The sequence below is a fragment of the Bos javanicus genome, chromosome 16 (genome assembly GCF_032452875.1).
Source record: "Bos javanicus breed banteng chromosome 16, ARS-OSU_banteng_1.0, whole genome shotgun sequence".
Taxonomy (NCBI): Eukaryota; Metazoa; Chordata; class Mammalia; order Artiodactyla; family Bovidae; genus Bos; species Bos javanicus.
In genome coordinates this window covers 77,910,435-77,936,189 of record NC_083883.1, presented here as the reverse complement: position 1 = coordinate 77,936,189, position 25,755 = coordinate 77,910,435, and the positions used below count along the sequence as shown (strand labels likewise).

General features: G+C 42.9%; 1 protein-coding gene across 2 annotated transcripts in view; it reads right to left on the bottom strand.

Annotated features, from left to right (window-relative positions):
* NEK7 (NIMA related kinase 7) overlaps positions 1 to 25,755 on the bottom strand; it is a 137,821-nt gene that overhangs the window by 8,243 nt on the left and 103,823 nt on the right. For both annotated transcript variants that reach the window (XM_061383703.1, XM_061383704.1), the window contains 2 exons: positions 12,290 to 12,384; positions 8,137 to 8,250 (listed from right to left, as the gene is read on the bottom strand). In XM_061383703.1, coding sequence (XP_061239687.1) covers positions 8,137 to 8,250; positions 12,290 to 12,384 — 209 coding nt within the window. The remainder of the gene's footprint in view (positions 1 to 8,136; positions 8,251 to 12,289; positions 12,385 to 25,755) is intronic.

Genomic DNA, 25,755 nt, shown 5'->3' with positions numbered 1-25,755 from the left:
AATGCTAATACAGACTGATCGATATGTTTGTAAAGAAATACCAAAGCATATAGGTTGGTACCAGAGATATTAAAAGGGGAGTGCTGATGGTCCCCGCTGTCGGGAGATCAGCCATGTCCAGATGAAGACGAGTGTGCTGTGTGCAGCCTGGCCCTGGGTCGGGACATGACTCCCGACAGGCGACTCCCGACAGGCATGCAGGATGGGCTCTGGGCGCTGCTGCTCTCTGACCCCACCCCCGTCCCTCTGAGACCAATTACGATGCATCCGCCTCCCGGACACACCCCGTTTCCATTGAGCCCAGGACACACTGCAGCCCCCCAAAGTGGGTCTAATGCATCAACACACACTGGCTGTCCAAGCTTTAGATGTTTATACAAAACAAGGAGGCGGATTCGATGCGTAGGCCAAAGTGTCACCAGTGACTGACTTGGGGGGCGGCGGGAGGGGAGAAAGCCTTCCTACACAGAATCCTTACGAGGTGACACGATGGCTTCAGCCCGCAGCTGAAGATCACTCAGCGTCTTCTGAAAACTTACGGAAGCGTCTTACAGAAAGCTAATGGTTTCACAGGATCCCAGAGGATGCGTGAAATGTAGGGCACCGCTTTGGATTCGTCTTAGAGGAGCGAGTCCCCAGTGTCGCTTCAGAAGCATAAGTGAACAAAGGACCTGCTTATATATTTTTTTAAACAAAAATGAAACATTCAAAGTTTAAAGATCTACTCTTACATGGCAACTTTGAGTGAAGGAAGGTGGTCAACTGATATTATAAATGGTGGGTGTATCAAACTTCCTAAAACCGTTTTCAGGAAGGAAAATCAAATGTTCCTAATAGTGTCTGAGGTGATTAGTATTAACTTCAATAAATAATGGCACGGTTAGAGATTATATTTATTATTATTAGATATCCTCCTACATTTTAGAGTAAAAGGTTCTTGGGACTTCCCTGGTGGTCTACTGCCACCTCAATCCCCAGGCAGGAGGCCCAGGTTTGATCCCTGGTCCGGGGACTAGATCCTGCACGCCACAACCAAGACCTGGAGTAGTCAAAACTTTTTTAAGAAATAAAGTAAAATATTCTCATATAACTTAGCATGAATTACATAATTATCAGAACTAGAGAAATATTTGTGAAAACAGATGTACTTCCAAATATTACTTGTGCCCTATAGTGTCTCATTTAAATATTCTTATAGAATGATTAGACTGATCAAATGAATAAAAATTTAAATTTCAAAGTATGCAAAAATAATCTGTACCTGACACTTCTTAAAAAAATTTACATAAAGTAGCCCTTTTCCAAGCTAAAACAAAGGTCATGTTTTTTGTTAATGAGGCAACTTTCTTAAAAAGCCTCTTTAAGCATATTCTGAATTTTACATATAAAGAGAAATTATTTGTAAGTGCCAGCTTAAAACACCAGTTATGGGGCTTCCCTGGTGGTTCAGTGGTAAAGAATCCGCCTGCCAATGCAGGAGACGTGGGTTTGATCCCCGGCCCGGGCAAGATCCACGAGCTGCGCAGCAACTAGGCCCGTGCACCACAGCTGCCGAGCCTGCGCTCTGGAGCCCCCAAGCTCTGCAACAGGCGAAGCCGCAGCGAGGAGAAGCCCACGCACTGCACCTGGAGAGTTGCCTCCATTGCAACTAGAGAACAGCCTGCGCAGCAACGAAGACCCAGCACAGCCGAAAATAAATGATTTGAAACAAAAAACCAGTTATGGTTTTTAAAGCTTTCATTCGGTACTTTCCTTAAGGGTAACCATTTGGGAAATGAAGCATCAGTAAAATTACAACACACTGTAAAAGGTTTTGTTTTTTGTTCAGCACAGCTATGGATCGATGTTTCTGATACCTTATCTAAAACATGTAGTTGTTTCCACATATTCCGATATGTAAAAATCATTCCTGCCCTTCTGCAAAACTCCCTCCCTCCTTCCCTTCAGTGTGACGTGGCTGAGCCACTACCAGGCGGAAGGGTGTTCTGAGCGAACTGCAGCGCCCCCAGGGAAGCAGAGCGCGGGGAAGGGACCACACGTGACCCGAGAGCCCCCCTCGGGTGCTTCCTTTGCCCTGGCACAAGCAATGGGTGCTGAGAGGGCGCCCTGGAGTTTAGGGTTCCCTCTGATACTGCTGGGTCCCTGTCTGCTCAGGTGTGAAACGGAAATACTGCCGCAGACCTTCTTTCTTTAGCAACAAAGTTCTTATGTGGGTGAAAGAAAATGGTGATTTCACACACTGGAAAAAAAAAAAAAACCTCAGTATTCCAATTTTATTTAAAGCCATATATTTATACTCTGCAATAACCTATAACTATCTGAGGTCAGTTTAGTTCAACTCAAAATATATTATTTTGTTATTCATATATAATAAAGCAGAGCAAGGACCAAGCTTTTTAATCCTTATATTGTAAATACTCTGGGGAAAAAAAATCAATACTTATGTAATCTCAAGAATAATGAAAAATGCCATGATGAGGTATCACTTTACACTGGTTAGAATAGCCATCATCAAAAAGTCCACAGATAAATGCCGGAGAGAGTGTGGAGAGAAGGGAACCCTCCTGCACTGTGGGTGGGGATGTAAATTGGAGCAGCCACTATGCAAAACAGTATGGAGGTTCCTCAAAAAAGAAAAAATGTCCAGGTATCAGAGGGAAAAGGGAGAGGACGAGGGGTCAGTTAGGAGTTTGGGATTAACAAATATAAACTGTTGTATATAAAACAGATAAGCAACAAGGATTTACTGTATAGCACAGGGAACTACACGTAATATCTTGTCACAGGTTATAATGGAAAACAATCTGGAAAATATACATGCATATAACTGAATCACTCTGCTGCACAGCTGTAACGCAACGTGTCAATCACAATGCTGCTTCAGTTTTTTTTAAAAAAAAGGAATCGTGAAAATGATGCTGGAAATTCTTACTCATCTGAGTGAAGTGGTGGGGAAGAACATGTCCAGTGTGTACTGCTGAGCTGTCCTGGGAAAAAACTCTCCTCTCCTGCCTTCCATTTCTCTAACTTAAAGGGGGGCGGGGAGGGGGAGAGAAAGGGACAGTGTCTAAAAAGGAAGAAAACCATAATGGAAGAAGTAATAAAAAAGAAAGGAAAAAAAGATGATTTTTGAGGTGAACATTTATGAGACTCCATCCATTCTCTACTAGACCTTTTAGGTTGATATTTTAAAGGATTAATTGCATTATTTGAGAAGTAGTCTCATTAACTGAGTTTTAATAGAAACAGAAATTTTTCTATCTGTGGGATGGAGATATAAAGCCACAAAACAAACACTTAATGTACAAGATAGGCATTAAATAATGTGAAAAATGACTACTGTTCTAATAATTCTAATTCCAAAATTATATTTTGCTTCTTTTTTTTTTACCTATAAAAGTAATAAGAGCTACTAAATTAGCAAGCTTTCAAAAATACAGTTACAAGATAACCACAAATACTGTGTTCTGCAAAGGTCTTTGTCACTTACATTAATAGATTTAAAGTTACTAGTAAACAGATAAGCATCTGCCTAACAGTTCAGGTCACCATCCACCTCATTAAAAAGGTTGAACCATCTCACCATGTTTTAATAGGTGCTTAAATTTCTTTTTCACCAAGTACTTTTTCAAATCTTCAGTTTCTTCCTACTCTGTTTTCACAGAGCAAGATCACTCTTATTCTCTCTACTCAATTCCATTTTTAACTTTCATCTGCAAACTCTTTACTCAACTTTTCAGAACTTCCTTCCAAACCTCTGAGGCACAACTCTCTCCAACTTTTCCTGTGTCTTTTCTATTTAGGCTAGCTAGGATTTTTTAATTAAAAAAAAAAAAAAAAAAGCAAAGACAAATATATATTTTGTGTGGTGTTAATGCTCAGACTTTCAGATATTGATTAAAAAGAACCAGCTCAATAGAGAACCACGGTGTGCACTTTCTAAATGATTTTCAATATGACTATTCACTATTTTTTTAATCTTAGATTTTCCTGAGATAATTTAGTAAACAAGAGTGAAAAATGTATAATTCTGATGATTACGCCAGTGTCTCCCAGAGAAACTAAACACTGGAGCTGAAGGGGAACAAACCCGTCTTGTTTCCTAGTAAATGGACGTGGGCATTCTAGACATGGTATAGCTTGTTTACAAGATTGAAAAAAACCACTTGCAGGTAGTATCAATAAAAGAAACATCACAGTCCTGACCTGTCTTTTGAGTAGTTTCTTCCTCACTACCTAGAGGGTTCTGTAAGAACATTCCCTCACTCATTCCACTGACATTAATTGGCTCATTCACTCTTTTTCTCTTTTATGCCTTTAACTCACTTTCTCCGTCAATTGATCAATCACTGAACCTTTTTAGTGTGCTGGGCCCTAGAGACACACAGATGAAAAGAGTCACTGCCGTTCAGGCACAGGAGCTAGACAGGTCTGGAGGTGGAGCCACCGGGCCATGTAGACTAGATACACAGACTCGATGGAGTACAACTCAGCCGTAAAAAATTTGCCATTTGCAACAAGATAGATAAACTTGGAGGGTATTATGGTACGAGAGTAAGTCAGGAAGAGAAAGACAAATACCCTTTAAAAATTGTGACTTACTATGCTGTACACCTGAAACTTACATAACACTGTAAATCAACCATACCTCAAAGGAAAAAAAAAAGGAATTATAAAGCAGTGTGATTGCTAAGGGAAGAGGGCCTGAGAAGTGGAGAAAGGGGAGCAGGATGACTTTAAGGGGGAGGCAACGGCCAGGCTTTGTTCTAAAGAGAATGAGTTCACCTGATAAGGCACAGGGGGTGGGGCATGTCAACAAGAGGAAACAGCACCCACAGAAAGATGGGAATTCCTGGGCCTTCTGGTAGAACCTGCATGGTGGAGTTCAGGAAAGAAGAGAGGGTGCTGTGACCAGAACGTCTGGGCAGCTCAACCCAGTTCAGACTATGAGGGCCCAGGGGAATCAGGACTCCCTGGACACAGTAAATATTCAAAAATTGTTTGCTGCACTGATGTTAATTTCTTCATCACCAACAATTTTTGTTGCTGTTGTTTAGTTGCTAAGTCATGCCTGACTCTGAGGCCCCGTGGACTGACTAACCCGCCAGGCTCTTCTGTCCATGGGATTCTCCAGGCAAGAATACTGGAGTGGGTTGCCAGTTCCTTCTCCAGGGGATCTTCCTGAATTACCAACAATACTAAATTTAATTAAAACTAAGAGAGTTCAGGGAAAATATCCACCTTTTCAACCCAGTATTTCTATTATTAAGTACAGTAATTCCCTATTATACATGGATGAGATCACTACTAGAAAAGAATACTGATCACCAAAAATCATAAAGCTATTATTTTAGGGAGCTCTAAAATACACATTCTAAATACCAGTCATGTGCAGCTGAGATGTTTCAATCGAGAACCCTAATCATTTGCACATAATTACAACAGCACAGTTCAACAGGAAAGATCTGACAGACAACATTATTTTTCCAAAGAATACTAGCAATACTTCTCAGTTTTGGTTTCTAACGCTCACGTGAATCTATGTCTTAGATTATAAGAAATGTAAAAATCCCAAGCTCTTAAGCTCTGAGCTCTTCCCCACGGAACGCCTGTATCTGGAAATAGACCTCATAGAGCTCCTCAGGACTCCTACCAGTCGAGGCTGGTTGGAGGCACAGCTTTTATTCTCATGAACAAAAATGTTCCCTGTATGTCTCCTCTTCAGGCAGGGGCCTTAAAAATTTAGCAGTAGCTAAATCAAACTGGTAAGCTTTCAAACAGGTATCTGGTAGGAAATTAATTTTGCTTAAAAGTTTCAGTTTTCAACAGATACAGCATCAGCTGCCATCTGAGTTATAAAATTGGCACCTAATGGACTGGTCTTTTAATTAAAAGTTTACTGTTTAAAAACTATATTTCACTTTTCACTGTTTCCTAAATTTTTGCCATACTAAAAAAGAAAGAAAATTGGACTTTTAGAAGATCTAAAAGGCACACCATATAAAGGAGTACTGAAGACTCGGGTGAAGTACGGCAGTATGGCATCTGTTCAGGTTTGTTGCTACCATAAAGTCTGAATAATTATCATCCAAACAAACCGAGTTCCTGCTTATGGAGAGAAAATATTTATCAGCACATCTGCATTTCAAAGCTCTTGTTCTGGGAACTTCTCTACATGATGGAACAGATTAAAGTAAGATCATTAGTCTATATTTTTGTAGCTCATTTATTCCGTAAGAATTAGTTTCCCTGTTTACCTATGTACTTCAGCTTTCTATTTTATTGCTGTGCAGCCACAGAATTTACCAATCTGAAGGACCATACTAGCTTCTTTTGGTAAGTACATCATATAACGCGTTTTGCTTTATACCTCGTTTCAAGACTGGTAAACTATATGGAGGGAAGTAAAAAGTGGACTCTCTTTTCCTTTCCCAACTGTGAGACCTTCTTCTGTCTGGGCCAGACTTTGATACGTGCCCCTTGGCTGAGAACCCGCGAATCCAACTTCACACTTAGCTGCAGTGAAGTAGCCCTGCAGGCAGGCCGACTTCAACCACCACCAGCGGCATCATCATTAAAATCCGGCTGGAGGTCGCCATGGTAACCGCCTGCTGAGGCTCTGCTGCTGCGCGGGCATCTCCTCATCAGCTACCATGTGAAATGCAAATGCAGACGGTCTGAAAATTAGTCAAGAGGAATAGCGGATGAGGATGCAGATACGTGAAATATTCATGCGCTTCGTGGAAGAGAGGAGACAGCGTGAATGACACAACAAAGAGCGGCCCCTGACACCCTCGCCATCATCCTGCACAACTGTTCACACCCTCCCTCGATGTGGGCAGAGTGCTGGAGCCGGTTTTGTGAAATGCCGTATTTATATTCCACACCCAAAATAGTAATTAAAAATGGCCAACATAATAATAGCATTAACATCAAATAAAGATAACGCTTCTGAAATGACCAGCACTGTCTTGTAAGAGTTTACTCTAAGCGCCTGAACACAAGCGCTTCGAAACAAAAACATCCAAGCGTCACTGATTATCAGTGTCAAACGATCAGGGGAAAAAAGTACTTTCAACATACTAGGACCATGAGTGCTTTTTCCATATGCTAAAAATTCTTTATAGAGATTTTGTTATTCAAGTTACATGGACTCAATCTTCCTTATATAAAACTAGAACCAACTGCATTCATTTTGAAATAGAGTGATAAGACCAACTGAAAGGTGAACATTGTAATTGCTTCATTTTTTTCCCTTTGCCCCTTTCCATTTTCCTTGGGCAGAACTCCTGCTGCCCATGAGCAGGTCCCTGACACCGTAGTTTCTCTGGGTGGGTCCCCAGTGAGCTGTCCAAAGAGTTATGTGAACACATTAGTTAACCTGAGACACTGCTATTCTGCAGTATCTCCTCAAATACTGGTAAAAATCATGATGCATTAGGCAAAAATGGGAGATGTTTTGTTCAGGAGAACACTGGATGTCAGGTGGAGGCCAAACAACTCATTTCAATGGGTTCCCAAAGCAAGCAGGGACCCACGCTCCGATATTCACTGGGCAACGTCTGCTAACACTTTCAGTTCCTACCAAGGCACTTTGCTACCACGTCTACAGTGATGACCTCAAACGTTTCCCATAGAAATCTGACTGCAGTGGGGAGGTGGTGATGGGACTGGCCTGGTGAGAATGAAAAGAGCACGGATAAAGCTGAAGGAACAGGGCTGAGAGAGATGCGGCTGAGAGATGTTTGCTTCCATTCTGGGAAAACAAAGGCAGGAGGGAGGTTATGCCAGAAGAGGGGGTCATAGCTGCTCTGAGACCGTGGGCATGGGGAGGGACACTGGACGTGCTGGTCACCCAGAGCCTGGGCGCCGTGTCCAGGAGGCGGTGAAGTCAGCCACTGTTCCCATTACACCCACTGTGACACTGCATGAGGTGTGGGGTGCCTCTCCATGTGATGGATGAACTGTGGGCAGCTCTTTAACAGCCAAGCCTCTGAGAGAACGAAAGTGGAATGAAGGTGTTCTCTCTGCCACCTACACTCAGCATGTGCATCATGGGATAGAGAAGGGCCCCAAGTAAAATGCAAGCATTACCAAAACGAACAACGTGGACACACAAACTGAAAGATGACTTACTTCCTCTGAATAGTGGTCTGACGGGAGAGGCGGGTAGTCACACTGCTCTATCTTCTTACACAGCGAGTACAGGTTCATCTTGTCGCCATAGAAAGGACTCTGTAACGCTGCCATCTGCAAAACGCTCCCAATGAAACTGATACACTTACACGTTAACTTTAAAGGAGGTTTCATCGAGCATATGACACTGGAGGGGAGGGGATAATTACAAACATTTTAAATAAAGTTCTCCAGGCATTTGGCGTTTCATGAACATCCTTTTCAGAGAATTAGTTCATAAGTCCTAAAATGTCTTACTTCAATTTTTGGTTATTATTTTTAACATTTAAACTTTCCTAGAAGGGAGAAATGGTTAGCATAGAATTACATATACACCCGCACACACTTATGCAGCATTAACAGTATTACAAAAATAATATAACTTAGGACTCTTTGTAAATACAGTGCAATAGGAACAACTAGTGTATCTCATGACCAAACAGACGTGAATGGTGTAACATCAACCATTCAGTGGTTAAAATACAACAAACATGAAACGAGCCAAAACTGCAGTATAATCCAGGAATGGTTTAGGGACCGGTACACACAGCATTTTCTCTCTCACGACAGTCTCTGCAGGAAAAGGCTATTCTGAAATTAAAAAATGTCTTCTCAATCTGAATGTTCTGATACTCAAACTAGTTCACAGTGAATCAGAACTCCTTTCCTTTTGTGACAATGTCTCAGAAACACTAAACGTGCTTAAAAGCCCTAGGAGTCATGGCCACTAATTCAAGGCATCCAAATGGGATTTTTATGCAGGGTCGGGGGGGAACACTCGAAGAATGAAGGACTTTAAAAAAGACATTATCAAATTTAACTTTAAGACCAGGTTCTAACCTGACATTTCAAGTGCGAGCAAGGACTGCAGTAAGCGGGGTTACAAACTCAAGATTCAATTGAGGATGTTCGCCTCCTGTTCAAACCTCCTAAATCTCTGAACCGCAGCAGCGCGACTACAACACGGAGTGCAAGGCTGCCCCCAAGTCAGTCACCCTTTTCTACATGTGCTAATAAGTTTGATTTTGGAAGGACAATGTGTACATTCCCCAGACAGGCCGGGCGTGCGTGCAACATGCTGGGCCGAGCAGGGCTCCTCGGTGGGCGTCAGCAGGGATGGGATGAGCTGAAAATGGCTCTCATCTGTCGGGGCTGCGGCAGAGCTTAACTCCTTCCCGGCCTGGACCGCGGGGCTGGGGGATATGGGCCTGCAAAGCTGCCCACCAGCTCTTCACTGCAACTCCTGCCAAACCACCTTCAGAAGAGGTGTTCCCCATGACGAGAGATCCCCAAACCAGGTGTGTGTCCCTAAACGTGTAAAATGCTCCATCCGAGAGGACATTTCCAGAAGAGCGGTTACAATAATAATTACGTCTTCTGTTAAGATACGAGGACACTCTGTGATAAAACAGAATCTTTTAAGATGCCCCCTTAAAAAAAAAACACTGTGTGTAAACTGTTGTCTCCTTGTGTTTGCAAAAACCCTAAGTAAATGTACGTGTGTTCGTTATCACGTGCCAGGAGCTCATTACGGTACTTTTGTCTCAATACTGCAGTGTTAAAAAAAAAAAAAAATCTGAACGTCCCCTAAGGAGTTAAACAGGAATAGTATATTTTCATGCATCTCCTGCTTTGACAGATGAAAAATGTCAACTGTCCTGTTTTTATTTTCAAGCTTTTGCACTATTCATCTGGTTCATTAGTGCATCTCGATGCTGCCCCTGACAGCTGCTCGCCCTCTCCTCCCAGCAGCTGAATTTTTCAGGCTAATTTGATCCTCCACACTGAGACGATCGCTAGAATGATTGACTTGCTCCCTGACCTCCAGGGTCCGACTTCCCTGATTAGTATTCTAGGGGTGTCGGAGGGACGAGAGCCCACTGTCTGTCTTCGGGGCTGGTGGCAGCTCTCTCTTTTTTTTGAACTGTAAGCCACCAACCTACAACCCTGGAAGGATGCGATTGCTGCACTGAACAATAAAGGAAATGTGTAAAACCTACTTTTCCATGTAAAGGTCCGTGTAGCCAAAGCACAGCATCTTGATTTTAATTAGTAAAGTCTACTTTGTTGCATATCAATTAAAACTGTACTGCCAGTTTTGTGTGTGTGTGTGAGGTTTCAGGAATATTTGAAAGTCTAATTTGCTGAGTTTAAATTACATTTTCAAAAAAGGATTCCCACTCCTTCGTTGTGAATGGTAAATTCTTAGTGGGATACAATAGAAAATGTCTAGGAAATGCTATGACCAGTTTTCTTAAAGATAAACTTCTGGGCATTTTTATTAACATTATATTAGAAAGAGATACAATATCAAAGTAAATTAAATCCTTAGAAAAAATTCTAGTTCTTCCCAATGACTTGCATGGAACAACTGGGAAAATGCTCTGAGCTGAAAACTAATGTTAACACATTAAATGCTTTCACTCAAAATCATTCCCAACACATAATACGCATGAATGTAGGAGCATCCAAAGAAATAATTTTTATTTTGGTTATCATTTAAAGTATACATAAAAATGGGATGCTGCCTCTCAAAGGCAAATTCATATGTGAAGGATTATTTCAGTTTTGATATGGGAATCTCCTGGTTCTAAAAGAATTATGCAGACTTCTCAAATAACAACAGAACTTTTTCTTTTTCATTGCTAAATTTACTGTCCTTAGTGGAAATCAATTTGCAGTTTACTTTGAGGTATATAAAGGGAAAATGTTGCTTTGATAATTTATTAGACTATGGCCTGAAAGAATCTAAGGTTGCCTAAGTAGGTATAAAATATTTTAAAATGTACAAAGTGCCTTTTAAACTTTGTAATAACAACATAGTCAAATCAGTGCAACACTGTACCAAATTATTAACAGAATATAATATTACTGAGCATAAACCTCTTTTAATCTCATGTGAACAGTGAATACAAACAAACATGTATTTTATTCTATCACTAATTCATAACTTTTCTTGAAAAAATTATCCCAGGGATGTTCTTTAAGAACATTTAAAAGCTCCTAAGTGGTTGTTATTTTAGTCGGAAGAACACAATAATCTCAGGTTCCTTACATTAAGGAAGTCTGACCTTCAATCTGTAAACAATAATTAAAGATTATGACACACAGTTTAAAAAACCTTCTGATGCTCTACTTCCAAGTAAAGGTGGAACAATTAAAATACATGATCTCATCATATTTTATTTAAGCCGAAAGACAGGAGACAGAAAATAGTAACAAATACACTGGTTTCTATCTATCCACTTTAGACTTCCTTTCTATGTCTTAAAATATGAAAAGGATTCCATGTATTATTTTCCTTCATTTTATTTTATTAAAAGAGTAGATGTAGGCTAATGTTTAGTGAACAGCACTGACTAGAAGCCCACATTCCGAAGAAAATTACCATTCAATTAAAGAAGTCCCTGGCTTGAGCCTTCTCTTACACCATTACTCTATAACGAGTATCAAACGTGCTCAGAGCATGCTTTCTTCTATTCACCCAAACTGTCACACTGCAATACTTGCTAGAGGACCTGTCTACATAATTCCATCTTTCTTTGATAAATTATCACCAGCAGAACAGTTGAGAGAATTTCACCGAGCTTTACCAATACAAAGTGTTACTCACAGAAACTAAACTAGAAGAATAACCTAGAAGAATTATCTCTCTATGAACTATCCTGAAAGCTGAATTACTCTACATAAAAGTTTTAAAAAATTGATAAAGATATTTACCATGCTTTCATATTTTAAATCCATTCCATTGTTATCTCTCCAGCTATGCATGGGCAAGTTGTTTTTTTTTTAATAGATGTTCAAATATATATTTTTATAAGTAAGATTATGAAGCAACATTATATTAACATAAAAAACATTTAAGAAATTAAACTCCAATCAAAAGGAAACAATTTAAAATTATATTAGAGAAAATAAATGTGTAGAAATGTGTAGTCACTAAACTACATTATAAAACCAGTTACTAAGTCAATGAATTAACTTCCTCATAATTAAAAAGCTAATTCTTAAACATCACCTAGGAAAAAAAATAACTATATACTAAAAGGACAGGGGAAACACACTCCAGTAAGTAAAAGCACGTCAGTGTACGGAATTTACCAGCATTGCCTACCTCATACAGTAGACAGCCAAGGGACCAGATGTCAGACTTGAAGTTGTACCCGTTTTCGTGTATTCTCTCTGGAGACATGTAATAAGGTGTACCCACTGCAGAAAGAAAGCAGACGGAACAAGAGGAGGACAAAAATGAAGATGCAGCTGTGATAAGAAATTACATCCAAAATTTTAGATTAAAATGGCATCAAAAAAATTGATTAAGATTAGAACACTGTTCTGGGCATACTCCAGAACCTTTAAATGTCCTCTTTTCTCCTTGATCCTGAATAGCACACTTACATCTGTCCCACATTAAAACGGAGGTGGTGAGTGCCACTTGCTTTCTTTAATTCAGGTAGAGTCTAAGGAGTATAGAAAGAATTCTAACAAAATCTACTAAGTGGCTCACACTTGTTTCATTCTTAATTTTTAACATGGCTTGTATGTCCCAAATAAGCATGACAATATAGTGATTTTAAAATACATAGTAACACATAACAATTGGTGGAGTGTGTATAAAGCATACCTATCAACTTTTACAGAAACATACCTTAGAATACTATTGTGATTCTTAAAATTACAAATACAATCACCAACCGTCAGTACCTTACTTAACTCCACTTTAGAAAGAATAAAACAGAATTTTGTATATCAAAGGGCTATATAATAACATATGTGAAAGGCCAATGACATCTCTGGAAGAACGTCTCAGGCTGTTACTACTGAGACCTTTATAGACACAAGGTGCCCTGGATAATTTGGGGTTTGTTTCGATGTTAGCTTGTTTTGAATACGCTTTCTTTTTAATATATTTAATATTTATTAAATGTCTTAAATAAGACATTCACATTATATTTTCAAGGGCAGAAACTTTTAAGTAACTTTTGAAGGGAGAATCTTAAATCTCAAACTTAGATGGCTATTATTTCACCCTCATTTTGCCTAAGGCTTTTTGCCAAATAGAAAATCGAAGTTTGAGACAAAATTTAGAAATCTTACTTGCTTGAGGCAACAGCTACCAAACTGTGCTGCTACTCACAGAGAAAAGCTCTTTCTCCCTCTTCTCCCAAGAACTCCCTAGGAGTTCACAGTAGGTCTCGTGAGAGTGTAACTCGGGATGCTCAACAGGGGTGTTCGGGCAGAGGGAACAAGGGTGGACCCGACAAAGTCATGGCGCCGTGCGCAAGCACATCCTCCTCCCCAAGGACGGCGTTACACAGGCCGTGAGCCGAGCCGACACTGGGCTAAAAGGGGAAAACTCCACGGAACCATCCCTGCGCAGGAAATCCTAGAGACACTGGAACCCCTTCTTCCTACTAATGGATGGCCCTAATCAGAATGGATGGAAGGGGAGGTATTCATAAAAATGAGGAAATGAAAAAAGGAGTGTGCAAACAGGAGGATAAAAGGCACTGAAATAAAGTATGACACGTTCGGATGCTATCAGAGGCAGACGAGACATCAGTGATTTAACTGCAGCATTTCCCGCGAAGACGAGTAAATTTGCCGATTCCCGTCGGGAGGAGAAAAGCCAGACAACCTGTGGAAACGGCTAGGTGTAAAGAACGTGCACTATCCCAGAGTCGGACACACACTCGCTCCGCGGCTGCCCTCTCGCCCGTCTTCAGCGGCGACACCGACTGGACGCACGCGGTTGACGGAGGCGGCGGGTGCGGCTCGGGTGACAAGCGGCTGTGCCTCGGCTCCCGGTCCAGGGCCCGGGGCGGAGAGCCGTGACCCGCAGAGAGGGGCTCCCCGGAATCCATGGAGGGAGGCGACGGAAAACACTGAGGCGTGAAGGTTCAGGGTTTACCAGAAGCGAAGGTGATTAGCTCAGGGAAACCTGCTTATACCTCAGGGCTCTGAGGTGAATGTGCAAGATGGATGAAGAAACGCTCGCGTTTGCCCTGGCATCACACCTGGGCCGCTGCACAGGGCCCACGTGCCGCCCGCCGCCGCCGCCGCCGCCGCCGCCGGCTCTCGAGCCCAGGGGCAGGGAGGCCGGATGACGGTAGGGGCTACAGGACACTGCATCTGAGACGGGGAAAGCGCTCAAGGCACAGAGGAGTCGCTTCCGGGGCGCTGCGGGGGGTCACGGGCAACCATCGCACCTGCAGCCCGAGCCGCGGCTTCCACTCGACGCTGGTTCTCTGGAGCCACCTCGGCCTATAAGCGACCAGTAGAACCGCACTTAGCCCAGAATGCCTCCTCCTTCCGTTCTGTGTGTCCTGCTCCCATCTCAGAGTGGAAATCTGAGCGGGCGACTCGCCTTGCTGGGTGACACCTCAGGTGACGACACTGCGTCGTCGGCAGTGAGGAGGAAGGTGCCACGGGGCCGCGCCCAGCGCCGAGCGGGGCGCCGCTCTCCACCGGGCGCCCTGTCCTGGACACCGACCTGAGCACAGGCGGGGTCCCTGCCCAGCAAGGACCCACCCTCGCCCCCTCCACCTGACAGGGAGCCCGCAGAATTTCAAGCACTAGGAGAAGGTGAGATGCGTTGCATCTCCATGTTTCAAACTTAATGAATATATGATTATTTCCTAAAAACGCTTCTTAAAAAACAAAATCCTGACAGCTGTGCTGCCTCCAGCATGTGGAGACTCCCTAACAGCTGTACAAGGCGGAGGTGCGCAGGGACGTGAGGAGACCTTACAGGGACCACGCGACACCCTGAGCGCGAGGAGCCTCAGAGGGCGGGACGCCTGGCGCGCTCGCCCTTCCACCGCGGCCCGCACGACGGGAACGGAATTCACCACAGCAAGAACTTGGGTCATTTCAACCTCCCGACAGGAGAAGCGAGGAATGGATGAAAACGCCACAAAAAGCAGAAAGGCCGAGACCAGACAAAAATGGTTAAAGAAATGAAAATGCTATCTGACCTTTTTTTAAAACATAGTAAGACAGTCATTCAAATATATATTTTTTAAAACTTTTCATTACGTTAATTGACTTATTCTAGCTATATAGAAGAGTTTTACACGGAAAGCACTCTATTAACAATAAATACGTTCGAAAATGTACCCCTGTACAAATGAAGACTGATGTTCACAAGTTCTACAATATGTTAAGAGAGCCAAAGAATTCTGCTAAACTGCTATTACAGAATATGTGACTAAAATAGTTAATAACTTACATTTCATCAGAATAAGTTACATACAGAATTTTCCCAATAGTTTAGCTAAGCTAAACATTTAGCACTGCCATTGCTGCAAAGACTTGAACGAGAAAAAATGATGGAACCACTGAAATGTCTTTTTATATGGTTAGATCTGGGCTGCTAATTTTTCTGTTTGGTTTAAGGGAGGGAAGGAAAAACCAGTCAGAGGTCAGGAAATATGTTTCACATCTTACCTTTGCCATGAGCTAGCCAGGACCTCTAAAGTTCTCTTTCTACTCACTCACCTCATCTGTAAGATGCAGTGATGAGGAAGATGAGCTCATTTCTGAGATCCCTTTGCTCTAAATTTGGTAGCCCTCTTAAAAATTGTACAAATGCCCATAGGAAAAGTGAAGTGGAGAAAAGTAATATATTCCTATTTTAAACTATCACCTAGGACAGCTGACTAGGGTACAAACAAGTCAGTTTAGAAATGTTGCTTCTTAGAATAAACTGCAGAAAAGAAAGCTTGGAACATTCCTTGTTGGGAAAACTGAAAGGACACAACTCATCTTAAACATCAATTTGATTTAAACATGTGTGCGCACCACCCCCCACACAACTTCAGGGAATAGGAATTAACTTTCATTTTTTCCTTCATACTCGTATGTCAACCCAGAAATTATGTTGGCAGACTTCATGGAGAGAGGCCAAATTTACTTAATTGTAAGGAGTATTATCTCAGGTCAGTACAGAATGTCTCAGAAGTAGATTAATATTTCTTCTATGAGAGACATTTATTAAATAAATTTTTCTTCTTTCCAGTGTAACTGATAACATTTAAAACCCAGATAATTTTACAGTTACTGTTTCTCTGTCCAGGCATTGTGTTAAATGGAGCACGTGTATTATCTTGCTGAGCTTTCAACAATGTTTATCAGGTCCCCCTGCACTGTTCAAGGTGCTGGCGAGACAGAAAAGGCTAAGCCCCTCATGGGGCTCACTGGCTAGAGAAATGGGGGCCATTTCATGAGATATTCCCACTATTATCTTGTTGTAGAGAGGATGCATAAGGAAGTCAGGTCATCTGCCAAAGGTGACAAAGCCAGTAAGGTATGGACCTAGAATCCAGCCAGGTCATCCTGTCCATTGCACTTTAACAGTTGTTTTGTTAAAAGTGACCACTGTGAAACATGACTGGGAAAAAAAAATCTGAATCTTTCCAAATTAAGAAGCAGAGAACTCTTCTACAAGTCTCAGCATGTACACACGAAAGGCCACGGGTGAGGGTCAGAGATCAGTGCTTCTCTGCAGCTCCTCTGCTTCAAATAAATACTTGTGATGGTAGTTGAGAGGTTAACCATGCACAGTTTACAATTAGATAACAGCTTCCTCCCAGCGTGATGATTTAAGTCAAGAAAGGACTGAAAGTTAAAAATAAACCAGTGCAAGTAGCCTTCAATACTGACCAAGCATATGCTGTCTTTACGGCTCCATCCACACTGAACTGAAGGGAGACCAGCCAAGGAGAGCCCACAGAGAGGTGCTAGGGAAGGTGCGGGAACAACAGGCGAGTGACCACAGGTGGCACTTGGCACCAGAAATCAAACTGCTTTCATGCCTGGTTCAAGAACACTAATTTTCTAAGTTGCAATCAGAGGATGTATCACACTCGGAAATAGTGTGGGGAACATGAATTGTACACTCAAGAGACCCCAGTGTGAAAATTCTGAGGCTGGCTGAACGGCGGCCATGCGTTTACCCTGCTGGCAGCATCACAAAATCAGAGAACCATTGTCTCATTCTGAATAGCAAAGAGGAGTTCAAATAATCCTGTAACACAAACAACAACGACATCACAATTGCCCCCAAGGGGTTTCAAATATTTGTCCAGCATGAGGACCAGTCTCAGAGCATTGTAGCCAGTGCTTTGTAAAAACCCCTTCCATCCTCAGGAGGTGCAGCAAGCATATATAATAACTAAATCACACATGTACACGCAAAAAGAAAATTCTCCATCTTTGCTCTTCTGGGAGACATTAAGAAAGCAAGTAAAATGCCGCATTAGAACATGATGAAGCGTTTTTTTTTTTTTCCCCCTTTCTTTTCACTAGAACAAGCAGTGAGATAGGAAACACTTCACTGTATACAATAAATGCAACTTTGGTGCAAATGGATTTGCCTGAATAACAGATAACTACTCTTAATTATATACACCTTTGGAGTACATAATGTTATATTTCATGGTGGTTTCTCTAAGTTTTGTTAAAATTACTATCTCTTATATTCCTGTCCATGATGTACTCAAAAGCACAAAAGAGAGACACCCCCTGAGAATTAAATAAGCATTTGTAAATAATTTAGAAAAACAGAACTGCTAATAAATTAATAGTAATGCTAGAAAACAACTTTCTTGCTAGAAACTTTGATTATGACAAGTGTGATATTTTCTCCCTTGAAAAGTAAACATGTATCACTCAACATGCCAGCAAATTGGGAAAACTCAGCAGTAGCTACAGGACTGGAAAAGGTCAGTTTTCATTCCAATCCCAAAGAAAGGCAATGCCAAAGAATGCTCAAACTACTGCACAATTGCACTCATCTCACATGCTAGTAAAGTAATGCTCCAAATTCTCCAAGCCAGGCTTCAGCAATACGTGAACCGTGAACTTCCTGATGTTCAAGCTGGTTTTAGAAAAGGTAAGAGGAACCAGAGATCAAATTGCCAACATCTGCTGGATCATGGAAAAAGCAAGAGAGTTCCAGAAAAACATCTATTTCTGCTTTATTGACTATGCCAAAGCTTTTGACTGTGTGGATCACAATAAACTGTGGAAAATTCTTCAAGAGATGGGAATACCAGACCACCTGATCTGCCTCTTGAGAAATTTGTATGCAGGTCAGGAAGCACCAGTTAGAACTGGACATGGAACAACAGACTGGTTCCAAATAGGAAAAGGAGTTCGTCAAGGCTGTATATTGTCACCCTGTTTATTTAACTTATATGCAGAGTACATCATAAGAAACGCTGGACTGGAAGAAACACAAGCTGGAATCAAGATTGCCGGGAGAAATATCAATAACCTCAGATATGCAGATGACACCACCCTTATGGCAGACAGTGAAGAGGAACTAAAAAGCCTCTTGATGAAAGTGAAAGTGGAGAGTGAAAAAGTTGGCTTAAAGCTCAACATTCAGAAAACAAAGATCATGGCATCTGGTCCCATCACTTCATGGGAAATAGATGGGGAAACAGTGGAAACAGTGTCAGACTTTATTTTTCTGGGCTCCAAAATCACTACAGATGGTGACTGCAGCCATGAAATTAAAAGACGCTTACTCCTTGGAAGGAAAGTTAGGACCAACCTAGATAGTATATTGAAAAGCAGAGACATTACTTTGCCAACAAAGGTCCGTCTAGTCAAGGCTATGGTTTTTCCTGTGGTCATGTATGGATGTGAGAGTTGGACTGTGAAGAAAGCTGAGTGCCGAAGAATTGATGCTTTTGAACTGTGGTGTTGGAGAAGACTCTTGAGAGTCCCTTGGACTGCAAGGAGATCCAACCAGTCCATTCTGAAGGAGATCAGCCCTGGGTGTTCTTGGGAAGGAATGATGCTAAAGCTGAAACTCCAGTCCTTTGGCCACCTCATGCGAAGAGTTGACTCATTGGAAAAGACTCTGATGCTGGGAGGGATTGTGGGCAGGAGGAGAAGGGGACGACAGAGGATGAGATGGCTGGATGGCATCACTGACTCGATGGACATGAGTCTGAGTGAACTCCGGGAGTTGGTGATGGACAGGGAGGCCTAGCGTGCTGCAATTCATGGGGGTCGCAAAGAGTCGGACACGACTGAGCGACTGATCTGATCTGATCTGATCACCAATAAAGGTGTATAATAAAAAAAAAAGGTGAAATTTTAATGCTAAAACATGTGCCTAAAAAAGAAAGCACTGAATTTCAGTAATATAAATATCAATCGAAACCTCTGACCAAAACCATATCACCTCATCCGGTTTTAGGGCTAAGACTGTCAAGTGGACTAAACCAGGGAGCAGGCAGATCTTCATCCCTGGGGTTACACCCATGTGCGTCATGTTACATGGCAAAAGGACTTTGCAGGTGGAAGGTGATGGACCTGAAAACAGGGAGACCACCCGGGACTGTCTATGCCATGTGCAAGGGTCTACACCTGCCACGCTGGCTGTGAAGATGGAGCAAGGAGGTGGAGGTCATGCCCACAAGGAGCTGCTTCTAGGAGCTGACACGCATACTCAGGTGACACGGCAAAGGGACAGGGTCCTTGGTCCTGCAAGACCAAAGACCTGGCTTCCCCTACAACCTGGAGAAGTCTCCTCTTGAAACTCCAGAAAAGAGCAATTCCAAAGACGCCTTGATGGCAGTCTAGGGAGAGCAATGCTGGAATCCTGACCCACAGAGCTGTAAAAGCCGTACATCTCTGTTGTGTTAAGCCACTACATTTGTGGGAATTTGTTAGGGCAGCGATAGGAATCTGACATGAATGCGCTAACGATTCACACACCGCCTGGGCCAAGTCCACGTGCTGAGTCAGCTGCAGGCCAAGAGACGGAAAAGCTTGTGACCTGAAGCATCCATGACCTCTGCAAGTTCACTGGACAGTCTGGGGATGGGATCAGTTCAGTCTTTGAGGGTTTTTTTTTTTTTTGGGGGGGGGGGCGGGGTGGAGGGAGAAGCCAGTATATTTACAGTAAGACAAATGAAAGGATAAAATGATGATCTTGTATAATTTAAAAGCACACTGGTTGTTCACTGACTGCTAAGGACCCTAAACCAGGTAATCACAACCGCTTTAAAGACTCAAATTAGGGACAGAGAAGAGAAAGCAGGTCACATGCTACATGGCACTCAGTTCACAGTTGATGTTTGAAGCTTGGTAAAAATTTTTCTTATAAATGTTTTAAATTTGCCAAAATAAGGTTCCCATCATGTGTATGAAGCACAAGCTGGAATCAAGATTGCTGGGAGAAATATCAATACCCTCAGATATGCAGATGACGCCACCCTTATGGCAGAAAGTGAAGAAGGACTAAAGAGTCTCTTGATCAAAGAGGAGAGTGAAAACGCTGGCTTAAAACTCAAAATTCAGAAAATGAAGATCATGGCATCTGGTCCCATCACTTCATGGCAAATAGATGGGGAAACAGTAGAAACAGTGACAGACTTTATTTCTTTGGGCTCCAAAATCACTGCAGATGGTGACTGCAGCCATGAAATGAAAAGACGCTTGTTCTTTGGAATAAAAGTTATGACCAACCTAGATAGCATATTACTTTGCCAATAAAGGTCCATCTAGTCAAAGCTATGGTTTTTCCAGTAGTCATGTATGGATGTGAGTTGGGCAAAGAAAGCTGAGCGCCAAAGAATTGATGCTTTTGAACTGGTGTGTGGGAGAAGACTCTTTAAGAGTCCTTTGGATAACAAGGAGATTCAACCAGTCCATCCTAAAGGAAATCAGTCCTGAATATTCATTGGAATAAACTTCAATACTTTGGCCACCTGATGCAAAGAACTGACTCACTGGAAAAGACTCTGATGCTGGGAAAGATTGAAGGTGGGAGGAGAAGGGGATGACAGAGAATGAGATGGTTGGATGGCATCACCAACTCAGTGGACATGAGTTTGAGTAAACTCCAGGAGTTGGTGATGGACAGGGAGGCCTGCAGTCCATGGGGTTGCAAACAGTCGGACACGACTGAGCGACTGAACTGATCATGTGTATGTCCAGGAGGGAAAATCATAGATTTATTGATGAAGAGAAAACTCACCAGGGATCAAGACTCTAGCATACCTCATGAATTATTCTGGATTTAAAAATAATCCGTCTGCTCAGAATCACCTAATTCAGAATGATGGACACGCCCCAAAGCCATGTATGGTTCCCTCCTCCTCCCCTACCACCATACAATCCCATCAAGAGAGCTAAGTACTCTTCAGGTGCAATAGCTACAAATATGTCACAAAAATAAACAAGGAGAGAAAGAGGACAAATCATACCAAAAAAAAAAAACCCAGGTGTTTTCCCTCCAGCTCATGGTCCTCGCTGCTTCTGGTTCTCCTCTTCCTGGACACACGGGGGAATTACTATGTCCACTCCTTTAAGATGGGCATGGACACGAGACTTGTTTTAGCCAATAAAACATGAATGGGAATCAACCTGTGTTACATTCAAGCAGAAAGATTTAACTGAGAGCCAGTAAGTGAATTCTCCATGATCTTTTCCCCTTGTGAAGATCACACGAGACGGAAGCCCCTGAAATGCCAAGTGACCACGTGGAGGCAGGGTGGCCACCTGGGCCCACAGTGGACTCTGGATAACCACAGAAATAATATGCTTCGGTGCTGACTGCTGTTGCTTCCTGCAGCGTGCTCTAACCTGTGTTTTGTGACGGATTTAGTTAAATCCACACTCTGATGCCCAGCCTGCCTCTAATTCATTCACTCAGGAGGTACTGAGCATCTACTCTATGTCCTCTACTATACACTTGGGACACAGGAGGTACGAACCCAAACCACGGAGACCCCGGTCCTCGTGAAGATACATGTGGTGAGGGAGGGAGAAGGAAAGGACTAGGCATAGTAAGTGAGTCACACAGCGTGTTCCAAGGTAAGAAGTCTAAGAAAAACAGGAAAAAACAAAAACACGATAAGGATCAGGAATTCTAGGGGAGATGTGTCAGGGGCAGCAGATTCATTATTAAATAGAGTGAGCTCAGGGATCGCCACCCGACCCCCACACAACGTGACGGGACAGAGGAGAAAAGGTGCCTTCAAACTGCTTGCAAATATCAAACTGCTGTGCCCATCTTCACTGCCACAATGGCTGCTGGTACTGAGGAGTAAGAGAGGATTCCTCTGGGTCAGTATCACAGGAAAGACGGGCAGTTTGATATGGCTTGAATAACAATCATATATTTGTTTTAAAAATCATACATTTGGATTATTTTAAAATAATCCAAGGTGACAAGAGGAAACGCACACCTTGACGGCCATGTTCCTACTTCACAGGTTTTAGTTTCCAGTTTCGAAGGGGCGTTTCCCCGGAAATGTCAGCCCCAGCTGCGGGTCGACAGGAGGGTTATGAAGAAAGACCTCCGGATCCTGCTCACTTCTGAGGCTTGGGCACGGAGAACAGGCAAGCGCAGGGCAGGCACAAATGGCGCTTCCCCCCAGGTTCCTCAGCTGTGTGCGGAGTGGGACATGGTGACCCCAGGTGGAGGTGAGGGGCAAATCGGGGACCTGGTGGCGTTGGGACCATGCCACCAGGCCCCAATGCAGCGTGCCCACAGGCCGGGCGGAGGAGCACCTCACTGCCTCCCGCATGCAAGCCCGCCCACCCCTGGGCCTCAGGCTCCTGGACTCTGGAAGGCGAAGAATCTGCAGCCACAGCTCGCACCCACCCCCGGGCCTCAGGGAGCCCAAAGACTGCGAAGTGAGCAGGACAGTCACATATGTGAGTCCCGCCCTCATAAGCACCGGCAGCTCCGTGAATGACTGAGTCCTGTCTGACCACCCGAACTGGCCCGGCCAGCAGACTGCCTAACAGGAGGCAGAAAAACAGGGCTCAGTCCTTAAGTAAATGGAGCAGCAGGGAAGTACTGTAAACACAGACTAATGTTTTCCAAATTGCGGGTTATAACCCATGAATGAGTTGTGAAATCAATTTACTGCATTGCAAACAGCATTATTTTTAGTAACACAAAATAGAAGAGACAGTATCAGGAGGAACCATGGTTGTAACAGGGACTTTCCACTTCAGTTTTGTGCAGTGAGATTCCCATGGGGTCATGGTACAGCTGGGGCGTGGGGGCAGGGGCGCACTATCGGGAGATCTGGGAGCCCCTTATCGAGAGAGCTTGACTCAAGGGGGAGACGTGCCCTCCTCATAAAATCAGAGAGACACACACACACACACACAACTCATTTTCCAACAAGTCTTACATCTGTGCGGTTGGTAAACAACAGGAAAGAATAGAGTGAAGTTTATACATCGGGACATGTATATTCCAACTCGGAGTCTCCCAGCCACACCCTCTGTCCAACTGCATACACAAGCACTAAATGACGATCTGACTTAACTGAGTCCACGGAGAAAAGGAAAGGGGACGAGAGCTCAGACCACCCACAGGGATAAACGTGGCGCGTGCGGGGCTGGCAAGCACAAAGACGTTTAGATTTTGCTCAGCTCTGTGAAGCACATGCTAAGGGGCCGTCGAAGAGCCACAGAAGAAGCGGCCAGCACAGGGGAGCCCCCGAGGAGAGTAGACCACACTGGGCGTGCTGACCCCGAGGACAGGGGAAGGTCACGGCTGGGTCCTCACGCCAGTGCTGAAGGGTTGGCCCCTGAGCTTTGGGGAAGGGGCGAGCCACCCCCACGTGTGGCTGAGGCCCCCGTCCCGCAAACCTCCTGCGGAAGCGCCCACCCTGCTTCAGCCCCTCGTCTGGCCCGCCCCGGTCAGCCTGGGATGTCGCTCCCTGGGCCTCTCTGTACCCTCTCACCCCCGTTCAGATGCCACCTCCTGGCAGGGGCTGTGCCATTTCTAAAATACTCCCCCTGCTGGTCACTCCATGTGCAGGCTAACAAACCCTGTTAGTTCTTCGTCTGTTATTCATCTATTTCCTCCCACCACAAGGTGAGGACCATCAAGAGGAGGACTTGCCTACGTACCCAGACCCTGGAATGGCACCTTTTTTTTCTGAATGAATCGGTGCAGCTGTTTCAAGAGCAGAAATAAATTGCTCATAGCCTCCCTCTCTGCTTCCCCTTTCTCTTTCTGTCTCCTCCACACCACCATCACGGTCACAAAGGCAACTCGGCATTTATGCAGCACACCACAGTGCTCAGAAAACACGTTTACCTTCATTTCATGACTAGGCTAGGGGTGGTGAACACAGCACGGTTACTACCCACATTTCTACTCGTAGAAACCTGGAAACTGAACCAGAGAAAAGTGAATAAATGGCCTGACCAAGGTCCTACAGCACAGCGGGCAGGTCAATCCAGAAATCCACCATCCTCTACAAACGTCCTTCTGTCCCACACTCACAACAAGGCAAGAAGAAAAGCATGGCGGACACCATGGACAAAGGCGTGCAGCCAAGGAGGGAGCGGGCCAGAGGACACCCCCCAAGACGACCCCAAATGCCGAGCCAAGGACTTTTCATGACAGTCCTTAGGCCACAGAGAACAGGTGAAGATTTGCACGAAGTAAGATAATCAGATAATGTGTTTAAAGAAGGATTTTTCTCCGCTGGGAATATGGTAACCATAATGGATTAAAAAGGAATATTACAAACACAGAAGGATCCTTTCCTAGTCCAAAGAGGAAGTGCTTACAGTTTGAGGAGGACAGAAAAGAAAGTGGAGAGGCTGGGAGACAGTGTGTATGGTGGGGGCAGAAATAAAACTAAAGGCTTCTGAGATTTTTTTTTTCCCTCCAGTTTTGAAGATCTGGACATGATCTGAACATCCAGCAACATTATCTTTGATATGTAATTTTTAATCCCAAATTTAAGGAATTATTATTGCTCCATGTTGACGTACTTTTAAGTTAAAAACTTGGTTCTGAAAACTGGCTGGAAACATGACTGTCTATACAACCTTATCTGCTACAGAAAATGTGACAGAACCAGAGATTATACTGCAGGTTGACACGTTATGGAATTAAATGATACATATTAGAGATAGAAACTGGAGAGACAACTAAAAAATTCAAAGACTTGATAATCTCTTAAGGATTGTTAAATACAAAAAACTTTGTAAGTGTTCCTTATAATGATTAAGTCAAAATAAGTGAAAATAATTTGATTTTTGGAAAAAAAGACATTTTGGAATAAACAAAATATAAATGCATAATTATAAGATGTTTCTAGAAATCCTTGGTATTTCTGTCCTATGGACTTAAATTCCTGGAAAAAAAATCTCCTTTACAAAATTAAATGAAATTTAGCTCCAGAATAGAATTCATTCAAACTAAACTTACTGGAATTTTCTTTTATGAACATACAGATCTCTTTTATTTGTAGTTTCATAATATTTAGACCTGAACTGTGAGTAAATCATGCCCTACAGATTTAATCCTCAGCAAAAGCAGAAACAAAAAATCAACATAAAGTATAGAGTTTATCAAATTTTCTGTGAGCAAAATAAATTTATATAGGTGACCACATTTTCAAGTACTTTTTGGAAACAATTTTTAAAAGCAATCTTTTATTTTTAGTTTTTTAAACGGAAGTACAGTTGATTTATAATGGGTATACAACATAGTGATTCAGTATTTTTATAGATTATACTCTACCTAAAGTTATTACAAAATAATGGCTAAATTTTCCTGTGCTGTATCATATA